Source organism: Symphalangus syndactylus, chromosome 8 (assembly GCF_028878055.3).
Source record: "Symphalangus syndactylus isolate Jambi chromosome 8, NHGRI_mSymSyn1-v2.1_pri, whole genome shotgun sequence".
In the NCBI taxonomy this organism is placed as follows: domain Eukaryota; kingdom Metazoa; phylum Chordata; class Mammalia; order Primates; family Hylobatidae; genus Symphalangus; species Symphalangus syndactylus.
Window position 1 is genome coordinate 145,899,476 of NC_072430.2, and position 12,550 is coordinate 145,912,025.

General features: G+C 52.5%; 1 protein-coding gene across 6 annotated transcripts in view; it reads left to right on the forward strand.

The window, feature by feature from the left end:
- The window catches only part of FARP2 (FERM, ARH/RhoGEF and pleckstrin domain protein 2), a 152,505-nt gene that overhangs the window by 104,908 nt on the left and 35,047 nt on the right, over window positions 1–12,550 (forward strand). For all 6 annotated transcript variants that reach the window (XM_055291246.2, XM_055291245.2, XM_063645343.1 and 3 more), the window contains one exon: window positions 6,428–6,603. In XM_055291246.2, the coding sequence (XP_055147221.1) occupies window positions 6,428–6,603 (176 nt within the window). The remainder of the gene's footprint in view (window positions 1–6,427; window positions 6,604–12,550) is intronic.

The following is a 12,550-nucleotide window of genomic DNA, read 5'->3' on the forward strand; positions in this document are numbered from 1 at the left end:
CAAGGCAAAGCTGCCGTGAGCCATGATTGTGCCACTGCACTCCAGCCTGGGCAACAGTGCAAGACCCTGTCTCAAACAAACAAAAAAAGAGACCAGGCGCAGTGGCTCACGCCTTTAGTCCCAGCACTTTGGGAGGCTGAGGTGGGCGGATCACTAGGTCAGGAGTTCAAGACCAGCCTGGCCAACATGGTGAAACCCCGTCTCTACTAAAAATACAAAAATTAGCTGGGTGTGGTGGTGTGTGCCTGTAATCCCAGCTACTCAGGAGGCTGAGACAGGAGAATCGCTTGAACCCAGGAGGTAGAGGCTGCAGTGAGCTGAGATTGAGCCACTGCAATTGCACTCCAGCCTGGGAAACAGAGAGAGACTCAGTCTCAAAAAAAAAAAAAAGCTGGGCATGGTGGCTCACACCTATAATCTCAGCACTTTGGGAGGCTCAGGTGGGCCAATCACTTGAGGCCAGGAGTTTGAGACCAACATGGCAAAAACTGTCTCTACTAAAAATACAAAACAATTAGCCAGGCACAGTGGCACATGCCTGTAATCCCAGCTACTTGGGAGGCTAAGGCCTGAAAATTGTTGGAATCCAGGAAGCGGAGGTTGTGGTGAGCTGAGATTGTGCCACTGCACTCCAGCCTGGGCAACAGAGCAAGACTGTCTAAAGAAAAATAAATATATATATTTTGAAGATGATCAGATCTTGTTATTTGCTGGAGTGTGGTGGCCTGATCACAGCTCACTGCAGCCTTGACTTCCCGGGCTCAGGCATTTCTCCCACGTCCACCTCTTGAGTAGCTGGGACTACAGGCATGCACACCACCACACCTGGCTAAATTTTTGATAATTTTATTAATTTTTTTGTTTTTGTAGAGACAGGATTTCACTATGTTGCCAAGGCTGGTCTCAAACTCCTGGGCTCAAGTAATCCACCCACTTCGGCCTCCCAAAGTGCTGAGATTACAGGCATAAGCCACCACGCCCGGCCAATTTGCAGCTTTGAGAGTATTTCAGATGTTATTCTTTTCCCAAAGTGCAGTCTGTGCAATGAAGCCCATTGGTGAACAGCCAGTGGACAGTTTGTGATCCACCCCAGCAAAAGTGTGGAGCTCAGTAAAACATAACTACTGTTTGTATCTCTCAATTTCAAGTCTTTTAATGTTGGCAATTGAAGTCTTGTCTATGGGTAAAGAAATCAGTCCTTCTTGAGGATATAGTGAGATAGCTGGGCCTCATCTTTGTGTGTGGTCGGTGTGTCCTATGCGTTGCGTATGATATGAATTTTATAAAAGGGACTCTCGTAACTCACAACAAGACCGATTTACTGGCTGTTTTTCAGTAGAGGACCTCGGATTTAGAGTTTATTTTTTACAGATACCTAAGATTAATTCTTCACCATGTCAAGTAAAGCTAAACGTATTCTGTTTAGCTTGATATTTAGCATTTTAAAACTTCTCTGCCTTTTTTTTCTTTTTTTGAGACACAGTCTCACTCTGTTCCCCAGGCTGGAGTGCAGTGGTACGATCTTGGCTCACTGCACCCTCCACCTCTCGGGTTCAAGAGATTCTCCCACCTCAGCCTCCCGAGTAGTTAGAATTACAGGCATGCACCACCACACCCAGCAAATTTTTGTATTTTTAGTAGAGATGGGGTTTCACCATGCTGGCCAGGCTTCTCTCAAACCCCTGACCTCACGTGATTCACCTGCTTCAGCTTCCCAAAGTGCTGGGATTACAGGCGTAAGCCCGGCTGACATCTGCTTTTAACCATGCATTCTGATATGCATTATCAGTGTCAAAAAGATTTTCTAAGACGGAGGAGCACTACGGCCAAGTGTCCTTTTATGATATCCACAGAATTCAAAATTGCAAAGCCTGAAAGGCACTAACTTTATCCTGTCACATGTCACTGTGGAAAGCACTCTTCAGGGCCATGGCGCCACACTTGTTTTCTCACTGTGGAGTACATCTGTGTTGGTGACTTCAGCTAAACCTGTTCCCCAGGGATAAATGCAACAGCCCATACAAAATCAGGCATGAGGACACAGTCCAACAACTTCGTGTATAAATAAAGTTACACATTCATCGCCAGTTGCTTGTTAAAAAAAAAAAAGTCTCCCCACAGATTTATTGACTTTCACGTAGGATCTGTGTTTGTGTAATTTGAAGTAGGCTTGATTTAATAAGGTTTGCTATAGCTAACATTTAAAGAAATGTTTAAACTAGACACTGGTGCATGCCTGTAGTCCTAGCTACACAGAAGGCTAAGGCAAGAGGACTGTTTGAGGCCAGGAGTTCAAGTTCAGATTGGACTTCATAAGATCTCATCCAGTAAAAAAAAAAGAAGAAAGAAAAAGAGTCCGGGCACAGTGGCTCACATCTGTAATCCCAGCACTTTGGGAGGCCAAGGCAAGTGGATCACCTGAAGTCATGAGTTTGAGACCAGCCTGGCCAACATGGTGAAACCACATCTCTACTAAAAATACAAAAATTAGCTGGGCATGGTGGTGGGCGCCTATAGTCTCAGCTACTCGGGAGGCTGAGGCACGAGAATCACTTGCACCCAGGAGGCGGAGATTGCAGAGAGCTGAGTTCATGCCATTGCACTCTTGCCTGGGCGACAGAGTGAGAGACTCGGTCTCAAAAAAAAAAAAAAAAAGGAAAAGAAAAATATTTAATGGTAATTTGTGGTACTTTTTAATGTATTCACTAAATTGTGAGTTGACCGTTTTTTGTTAAATAGAAAGTATTTATAATAGGGTGGGAGCAGTGGCTCACACCTGTAATCCCAGCACTTTGGGAGGCCAAGGCAGGTGGATCACTTGAGGTCAGGAGTTCAAGACCAACCTGGCCAACATGGCGAAACTCTGTCTCTACTAAAAATACAAAAATTAGCCAGGCATGGTGGTGTGCATCTGTAGTCCCATCTACTCAGGAGGCTGAGGCACAAGAATGGCTTGAAGCCAGGAAGCAGAGGTTGCAGTGAGCCGAGATCATGCTACTGCACCCCAACCTGGGCGACAGAGACTTTGTCTCAAAAAAATGTATTTATGGCTGGGCGCAGTGGCTCACGCCTGTAATCCCAGCACTTTGGGAGGCCGAGGCGAGTGGATCACGAGGTCAGGAGAGTGAGACCATCCTGGCTAACACAGTGAAACCCTGTCTCTACTAAAAATACAAAAAATTAGCTGGGCGTGGTGGTGGGCGCCTGTAGTCCCAGCTACTTGGGAGACTGAGGCAGGAGAATGGCGTGAACCCGGGAGGCGGAGCTTGTAGTGAGCGGAGATTGTGCCACTGCACTCCAGCCTGAGTGAAAGAGCGAGACTCTGTCTCAAAAAAAAAAAAAAAGTAGTTATAATATTATCAAATGATGACTTCTAACTTCCGTAGAACCAAAAATGTTTATTCCAAATGAGCAGTCTATCCTAAAGGGGAGTGTCCTTCCTTTATGAGGGGTTGTTTACTGGGAGTGGCACTTACTTTTTTTTTTTGGGGGGGGACGGAGTCTTCCTCTGTTGCCCAGGCTGGAGTGCAGTGGCACAATCTTGGCTCACTGCAACCTCCACCTCCCGGGTTCAAGCGATTCTCCTGCCTCAGCCTCTTGAGTAGCTGGTATTACAGGCACCTGCCACCACACCTGGCTAATTTTTGTATTTTTAGGAGAGACAGGGTTTCACCATCTTGGCCAAGCTGGTCTCGAACTCCTGACCTCGTGATCCACCCGCCTTGGCCTCCCAAAGTGCTGGGATTACAGCCGTGAGCCACCGCACCTGGCCAGGAGTGGCCCTTTCTAATTTACAGCCCTATTACCCCACCCTGGCCATGGCCTGTTTGCAACCCCAGCAGCGTCACAGCAGCACACATTATGATGGGTCTCGTGATTATGCCGTTTCCTCAAGTTTTACCTCCTGCAACTCAAAGGCAGATTTTGCAGCAACTTTTTGGTAAACTGTCAACTAGTAACTTGCTGTTGGACTGTACTTCTCTGAGTGAGGTGCTGTGAGGACCCCTGGAAGGACACAAGGGCAGAATAGTGAAGGCCGACTTTTAACTTCCAGAAGCAATGAGTGGAAAACATCTTCCTGCTACACCCTGAACAATACAGTTATGAAGAATAAATAGATATTAGTAGCTTCTAGACTTTTTCTGAGTTTTCATCACATAAAATATCTCCTTGTGAAATTCTGGCTTATTGAGGACAAAGAAGATTCTGGAACACAAACCCCAAACAGCACATCTTCGGAAACATACCTGTTTTCAACATAAGAAGTAATCCGTACTTCAGGGGCTAGCACAGAGCCACAGTTCCACTTTGAGCCCTTCAGAAGTGACAAAGACCAAATGTGGCCCAGTATGTGAGGCAAGGCAGAAGTAGGAATTTCATGCTGTTTTAAGGTTGCTTAGTGTACTTTAACTGAATGTGTAATAAAAGCAAATTCTAATAAGTTGGTTGTTAATAATTTCCTATAGTGATGTTACCTAGGTTTTCTATAGCAATGAATGTTTCCTTGTGTTTTCAATGTATCTTGTGAAAAATTCCAGAGGAAAGCTCTGCTTTCATGAGCACTGATATTTCATCTTAAGAATCCTAATAACTAGAATTCCTAGCAGCAGGCAAGATCTTTCTAGGGCTCCTGATTTGTCAATGTGAAAATAAGGACTTCCTCCCCTCCATCTCCCATGTCCCACTGGAGGGCGAACCTGTTGAGTTGCTTATGCCAACCCAGCAAACGGAATCATGATGTCAGCTGCTCTCAAGAAGCTGCTCTATACTAATCTGCCTATACACTTACATGTTTTAGGTTAAGTGAACCAAGTTTGGGTTTTATAAACTGGTCACTATAAGCAACTGCATCTGAAGGTGCCAACAATAATGTAAGAGAATCTTGCTTTGAAACCAGTTGTGGGTGGAGTAAGGAGGCACCATGGTGTGGCATTTATGTGACCAGGGGTTCAAACTGAGTTACTTCTGTTGCAACATTTGGTAAGCTGATTCAGTAATCATCGTTAGAAATCATGATAGTTTCAGTGTTCAAACACTATACACTTGGAAACAAATTTCCATCTTTGATAGTTTTGTTTGTTTTGAGAGGGAGTCGCGCTCTTGTTGCCCAGGCTGGAGGGCAATGGTACGACCTCAGCTCACTGCAACCTCTGCCTCCCAGGTTCAAGCGATTCTCCTGCCTCTGCCTCCCAAGTATCTGGGATTACAGGCACCCGCCACCATGCCCGGCTAATTTTTTGTATTTTTAGTAGAGATGGGGTTTCACCAGTTGGCCAGGCTGGTCTCTAACTCCTGACGTCAGGTGGTCCACCCGCCTCGGCCTCCCAAAGTGCTGGGATTACAGGTATGAGCCACCACACCTGGCCTTTGGTGGTTTTTAAACAGAAGTTAAATTCCTTCTCTAAAACTCTGCTTTAAAGTTTTCTTTTTATTTTTTTTTGAGACGGAGTCTTGCTCTGTCACCCAGGCTGGAGTGCAGTGGCACGATCTCGGCTCACTGCAAGCTCTGCCTCCTGGCTTCACACCATTCTCCTGCCTCAGCCTCCCGAGTAGCTGGGACCACAAGCGTCTGCCACCATGCCAGGCTAATTTTTTGTGTTTTTAGTAGAGACGGGGTTTCACCGTGTTAGCCAGGTAAAGTTATCTTTAAAATTTGGCACTTAATAGTTACTGGTTTCCCATAGAAAAACATTAGAAATTAACCTTTGAGATTTTTTTTTTAAATAGAAAAGGATTTTTTTTATTATAAAATACACAGTGAAATATACTTTATCATCTTTAGAATTGGGCTGCAAATTTGGCACCTATTCGAAAACAAACATGGTTTTAAGAAGGAGAAAATTATTACTGTGTTTTAGAAAACCAAAATAAAATGCCCATTAATGAAAAACTCAAGGAACTGGAAAACAGTATCATGAATTGAGCAGTTTTATATGATCCATTTTTTTATGAATAATACGTTTGGCCTTAAAATAGACATTGTCTTTTCAGATGTTAGCCCTGGTTTGACATCTTAAGTCTCTAACCTCTAGCAATGCACATAGAAAGTGTTCCCCCGTCCTGGTGGTGCCTTTTGCTTTACACATTTTGTGGTGCTTAATTTTATCATAGTTACATATTCTGCAGAGCCAAAAGAAGCCCCTAGAAACACAAGTATGGTATCCAGGCCCCCCTAGAGTCCTGGGGGGATCCACTCTGTCTGTGGATTGCTCTCTGAAATTGGGTAGATGAACCATCAACCCTCATTTTCATTTTATGTCATGTTTAGAATTGTGTGTGATAGAAGCTGTACCTCCGTGTTTTACAGGAAGCGCCTGGCACTGTGCGAGGCTGGCAGTTGAATGGTCAGGAGTGTAGTAGTGGCTCTAAGCCAGCTTCACAGCCCTTTCTCATTTCTCACTCCATCCCCCACCCCGTTCATTTCCAGGCCTTTCCACGAAGAGTCCTCAGCCTTCTCCCTCCAGCCGGAAGAGCCCCCTGAGTCTGAGCCCTGCATATCAGGTGCCTTTGGGCCCAGCTGAACAGGGCTCATCCCCACTCCTGAGCCCTGTCCTCAGTGATGCCGGCGGAGCCGGGATGGACTACGAGGAGCCGAGACACAAGGTGGGCCCCTCGAGGCTGAGAAGCTAGCAGAGGGTTGCAGGGTGGGCCTGTGCTCACTGTTCCTTCCGGTGGTGCTGGTGGGGACCCTGGGGCGGGGCAGGGAAGGGCTCTGCGCTCACAGCCACCCTGCCAGCCTCCTGAGCAGAGAGGAGGTACTGGGCCGCCTTCCCTAGCAAAACCTTCCGGAGACTTTCCTCTTATCTCTGGGACTCCAGGGCCCTTCGTGCAAAAACAAGTTTCCTTATTCATTTAGCAAACAGTCCCTGGCACCCACAGGCTCCATGTGTCACGCTGGAACTTCGAGCCTCCCCCACTCTTCCTTCCTTCCCACCTTCCTCATTTCTCCCTCCCTTCCTCCCTCCTTTGCTCCTTTCTTCCCTCCTTGCTTGGTCAAGCTTCTACTTTAACAATTGAGTAACTGGGAGGAAAGATCTGGGTGCTAAGGGAGGGTCCACTAGGGACCCCTTTGGGTTCCGGAGAGGCTCTTGGGTGGGAGACCCAATGTACAAGTGGGTGCCCTGGGCCAGATGTTGGAGACAGTGGAGGAGCCACCTGTGGGGAGGGTACGGTCCTCTGCTGTTGTGGCGAGGGGAGGGGTACATGGGCCACAGACAGGGTTGAGGGTTTATGACAAAGTTGAGGCACTGTCCCCTGTGGGTCTCTTTTTACCGAAGATGATAGGAATAAGGGCACAAACTGAGAGTCTGCAGGAAGAAAGTGACCGAGCAGAGAAGCTCACTGCTGGCAGGCACAGGGCAACCAGGGGCAGGGATGCTGTGGCCTCAGGGTGGCCTCCACTCTCCTAGCCCCGTGGAGTCTGCCTACAGCTACGGTTTTGCAGATGGACCCTAAAAGAAAAGGCTCAGGGTCCGGGGAGTTTGCAGACTATATTGGGCCTGGAGTCCACAGAGAAGGGAGACATGGGGTCCCTGAGTGGCAGCTGGACGGGAAGAGGCCACGGGGCCTCTAGGAGGGAGGGAATCAGTGCTGGTACAGGGGGAGGTATGTCATTGTGACACCTCAACACTCCTGCTTTGGCCTGAATTGGCCTGAGGATATTCTGTCCAAGGCCTGCCTTCCAGATGCCAGGGCTACGCGTGGGATGCTGGGACTCTTAGCAGGTAGGATGGCACAGGCAGGGCAGGCTCCTCCTTCCTGGTGCCCTGAGGGTCCCCTTGGATCCCACTGGAGTGGAAGGAGCCCCCTGGTCTGGAGGCAGCAAAGGATATTAAACGTACTGCTGCACGAGGCTTGCAGGTGAGGGCTGGTTCTGGTCCCTGGCAGCAAGACTGTTTCCAAAAAAGATGTCTTTTTATTTTGGAAACCTAATGACAATCTCTTTAGTTCACTGTTTCTTTGGTACAAAAACAAACAAAAAAAATGGCTACCAAGCAGTCTGTTTTAAGACTAAATTTTAGTTTGTAACTTTTTATATTACAAAAATCAGTTGATTCTTTAGATGGTTCTATAGGGTGACAGCTTGTCACATCTGAGGATAATTGGGCTGGTGGCAAGTGGCCCTGGGAGAAGCCTGTTAGTCATGACGTGGCATGGGGCCAGCAGCATGGCAAGGCCCTCTGGGATGGGGGCACCTCAGGGTCCTCACGGAGCCGTGCCCTTGAGGAGATGGTGGCTGGGTCACTGCAGAGAAAGATTCAGCAGCCCTTGGGCCCAGCCCATGCGTGTGGGCACCCTCGGCCCTGACGTGGTGTCTCCTGTTGCCTCTCCTCAACACCTGGGCTCTGGAGGGAGGGCTCTGGGTTCTGCTTCAATTCTGTGTGTGTGAGTTGACATAGCAAGGCTGGTGCCCAGCACAGGTGGGCTCCGAGATGGCAAGGATGGCCCCTTCATCACCATGCAGGGGCTGCTGGTTTGACCCAGAGGTAGGTTCCCACCAGAGTACCCCTCTGTGCTGACCTCATGAACCAGTGTGCCCAGCCAGGCTGCAACAGGTTCTGTGGAGACCCTGGCCCCAGATTCACTGACGGCTCTGCTGGCAAGGCCTGGCAGACCACTCTCCTGGGGAGCCAAGGTGACACAGGGGTCTGAGAACCACGTGCTGCCATTGAGGCCACCTGTTAAGCTTTTGCACTTGCATCCAGTTGCTGGGCTGTGTGGGGAGGGGCGAAGAGCTGCCCACCGTCCAGCCCACCCTCGCCAGCTTGTGCCCTCCTCCCCAGTGTCTCCCACTTGATGCACTGTTTGTCCCCCTTTTTTTTTATTATTAATTTTTTTTGCATACAAAAACAATAAACATTTTCTAAAAATACATACAAACAAAAAGATGCGTATCAAACATATTAGGAAGGTTGCACATGGGAAGTCGGGGAATAGAAATGGGGGTGGGAGTTAAAATAAATGAGAGAGGGACTTTATATGGATCAGTGATAATAACTCAATCCTCTATTTGACAAAGAAGAGGGAGAAGGAAGAGGAAGAAAAAGAAAGTGGGATAAAGGATCAGAAAGGGAGGAAAATAGAAAAAATTAGAGTATGACTCCAGGGTAGACCTGTTTTGTTGTCATTGAGTTGGTTGGTTGGTTTGTCTGTTGTATTCTTCATGTTTCGCCAAGTTGGCCAGACTGGTCTCGAACTCCTAGCCCTAAGTGATCAACCCGCCTCGCCCCCCAGAGTGCCGGGACCACAGGCGTGAGCCACCACGTCCAGCCCCCACATTGCTTCTGGCCTCCGTGGTAGACCTCCCAGACGGAGCGGCCAGGCAGAGGAGCTCCTCACTTCTACCCAGACACGGGGCGGCCGGGCAGAGGGGCTCCTCACTTCCCAGACGGGGCGGCCAGGCAGAGACGCTCCTCACTTCTTCCCAGACGATAGGTGGCCGGGCAGAGGCGCTCCTCACTTCCCAGACGATGGGTGGCCGGGCAGAGGCGCTCCTCACTTCCCAGACGATGGGCGGCCGGGCAGAGGCGCTCCTCACCTCCCAGACGATGGGTGGCCGGGCAGAGGCACTCCTCACTTCCCAGATGGGGCAGCCGGGCAGAGGCGTTCCTCACTTTCCAGATGATGGGTGGCCGGGCAGAGGCGCTCCTCACCTCCCAGACGATGGGTGGCTGGGCAGAGGCACTCCACCTCCCAGACGATGGGTGGCCGGGCAGAGGCGCTCCTCACCTCCCAGACGGGGTGGCCGGGCAGAGGCGCTCCTCACTTCTTCCCGGACGGGGCGGCCGGGCAGAGGCGCTCCTCACTTCTTCCCGACGGGGCGGCCGGGCAGAGGCGCTCCTCACTTCTTCCCGGACGGGGCGGCCGGGCAGAGGCGCTCCTCACTTCTTCCCGGACGGGGCGGCCGGGCAGAGGCGCTCCTCACTTCTTCCCGGACGGGGCGGCCGGGCAGAGGCGCTCCTCACTTCTTCCCGGACGGGGCGGCCGGGCAGAGGCGCTCCTCACTTCCCAGACGGTGGGTGGCCGGGCAGAGGCGCTCCTCACTTCCCAGACGATGGGTGGCTGTGCAGAGGCGCTCCTCACTTCTTCCCAGATGGGGCGCCCGGGCAGAGGCGCTCCTCACTTCTTCCCGGATGGGGCGGCCGGGCAGAGGCACTCCTCACTTCTTCCCGGATGGGGCGCCCGGGCAGAGGCGCTCCTCATTTCTTCCCGGATGGGGCGGCCGGGCAGAGGCGCTCCTCACTTCCCAGACGGGGCGGCCGGGCAGAGGCGCTCCTCACTTCTTCCCGGACGGGGCGGCCGGGCAGAGGCGCTCCTCACTTCCCAGACGGGGCAGCCGGGCAGAGGCGCTCCTCACTTCTTCCCAGACGGGGCGGCCGGGCAGAGGCGCTCCTCACTTCTTCCCGGGCGGGGCGGCCGGGCAGAGGCGCTCCTCACTTCTTCCCGGACGGGGCGGCCGGGCAGAGGCCCTCCTCACTTCTTCCCGGACGGGGCGCCCGGGCAGAGGCGCTCCTCACTTCTTCCCGGACGGGGCGCCCGGGCAGAGGCGCTCCTCACTTCTTCCCGGACGGGGTGGCCGGGCAGAGGCGCTGCTCACTTCCCAGACGGGGCGGCCAGGCAGAGGCGCTCCTCACTTCCCAGACGGTGGGTGGCCGGGCAGAGGCGCTCCTCACTTCCCAGACGGTGGGTGGCCGGGCAGAGGCGCTCCTCACTTCCCAGACGGTGGGTGGCCGGGCAGAGGCGCTCCTCACTTCCCAGACGGTGGGTGGCCGGGCAGAGGCGCTCCTCACTTCCCAGATGGTGGGTGGCCGGGCAGAGGCGCTCCTCACTTCCCAGACGGGGCGGCCGGGCAGAGGCGCTCCTCACTTCCCAGACGGGGCGGCCGGGCAGAGGCGCTCCTCACTTCCCAGACGGGGCGGCCGGGCAGAGGTGCTCCTCACCTCCCAGACGGGGCGGCCGGGCAGAGGCGCTCCCCACCTTCCAGATGGGGCGGCGGCCGGGCAGGGGCTGCAATCCCAGCACCCTGGCAGGCCAAGGCAGGCGGCCGGGGGGTAGAGGCTGCGGCGAGGCCAGACCACGCCACCGCCCTCCAGCCCGGGCAACACCGAGCACTGGGTGAGCGAGACTCCGTCTGTAGTCCCAGTACCTCGGGAGGCTGAGGCGGGCAGAGCACTCGGCGTCAGGAGCTGGCGACCAGCGTGGCCAAGATGGCGAACGCGTGCCTGCATCCAAAGGAGAAAAGGCAGGCAGCGGTGGCGGGCGCCGGCAGTCCCAGGCAGTCCGCGGCGCGGGCAGCAGCAAGCCGTGTAGATTGTAGCCTGGGCCAGAGAGGGGAAAGAAAGAAAGAAAGAAAGAAGGAAAGAAAGAAGGGAGGGAGGGAGGGAGGGAGGGAGGGAGGGAGGGAGGGAGGGAGGGAAGGAAGGAAGGAAGGAAGGAAGGAAGGAAGGAAGGAAGGAAGGAAGGAAGGAAGGAAGGAAGGCAGGCTGTTTGTCCCGTTTTTAATAGAGATTTGTGAGGATCGGCAATAGTTGAAGGGTAGGAAAGCCAAAGGTGGCAGAAACCTCTTCCACGCTCTGCATGGGCACATAGACCCTTCATGTCGGGACAGGTGGTAAAGCTCACAGGAATTGCACGCTCCTCTGGGGCTGTCCCTGGCCGCAGTCTCATCCCTGGCCTGCAGCCCAGCTTGCTGGGGGTCAGGTTTGACATTGATCTAGAGGTGGGGGCAGAGTGGCAGCTGCTGTATTTTCTGTCCCTGAGAGTCTCCTCACGGTATTCCTTGGGCTGATTGGGCGGGGCAGGGGCGGGATGGAAGGCCCTTCTCTTGGCCACTCTGCTCCCCTGTGACCCATTGGTGGCACCTGTGATGAGAAGTCTCATCAGCAACTGCTGTGGCTATCTGATGGCGTACGTGTCTCTGTGTGCCTCGCCCCTGGAGGAGGGGGGCTGCTCCAGGACTCCAGCATCCTGTTTCTTTCTATAGAACAACATTCAGAGTTAGGACATCGCCTTTGGACTCCATGCCACGGTGACTGTGGCTAGGAAGTTGTCCTCCCTCTACCAGACTCTCCCTCAGGGCCCAAGGTCAACAGTTTGTGGGGCACTAACATGCCACATCCCTGTCCCTCAGCTGTGTGGGGAAGGCTGGGGCCTCCCAGACCGTAACCATGGGCCTCTGGGGACGGGACCAGCTCTGCCCCCAGAGAATTCACTGGGCATATCAAGCTCAGGTGGAGAAAGGACTTCTTTTTTTAGAGACAGGGTCCGTCTCTGTTGCCCAGGCTGGGGTGCATTGGTGCAGCCACAGCTCACTGCAGCCTTGTACTTCTGTGCCCAAGTGATCCTCCCACCTCAGGCTCCTGGTAGCTGGGATTACAGGTGTGACCACATGCTTGGCTAACTTTTTTTTTTTTTTAAGAGACAGGGTCTCACTATGTTGCCCAGGCTGGTCTCAAACTCCTGGCCTCAGGTGATCCTCCCATATCAGCCTCCCAAAGTGCTGTAATTAGAGTCATGAGCCACCACATCCAGCCAAGAAAAAGACTCTGTA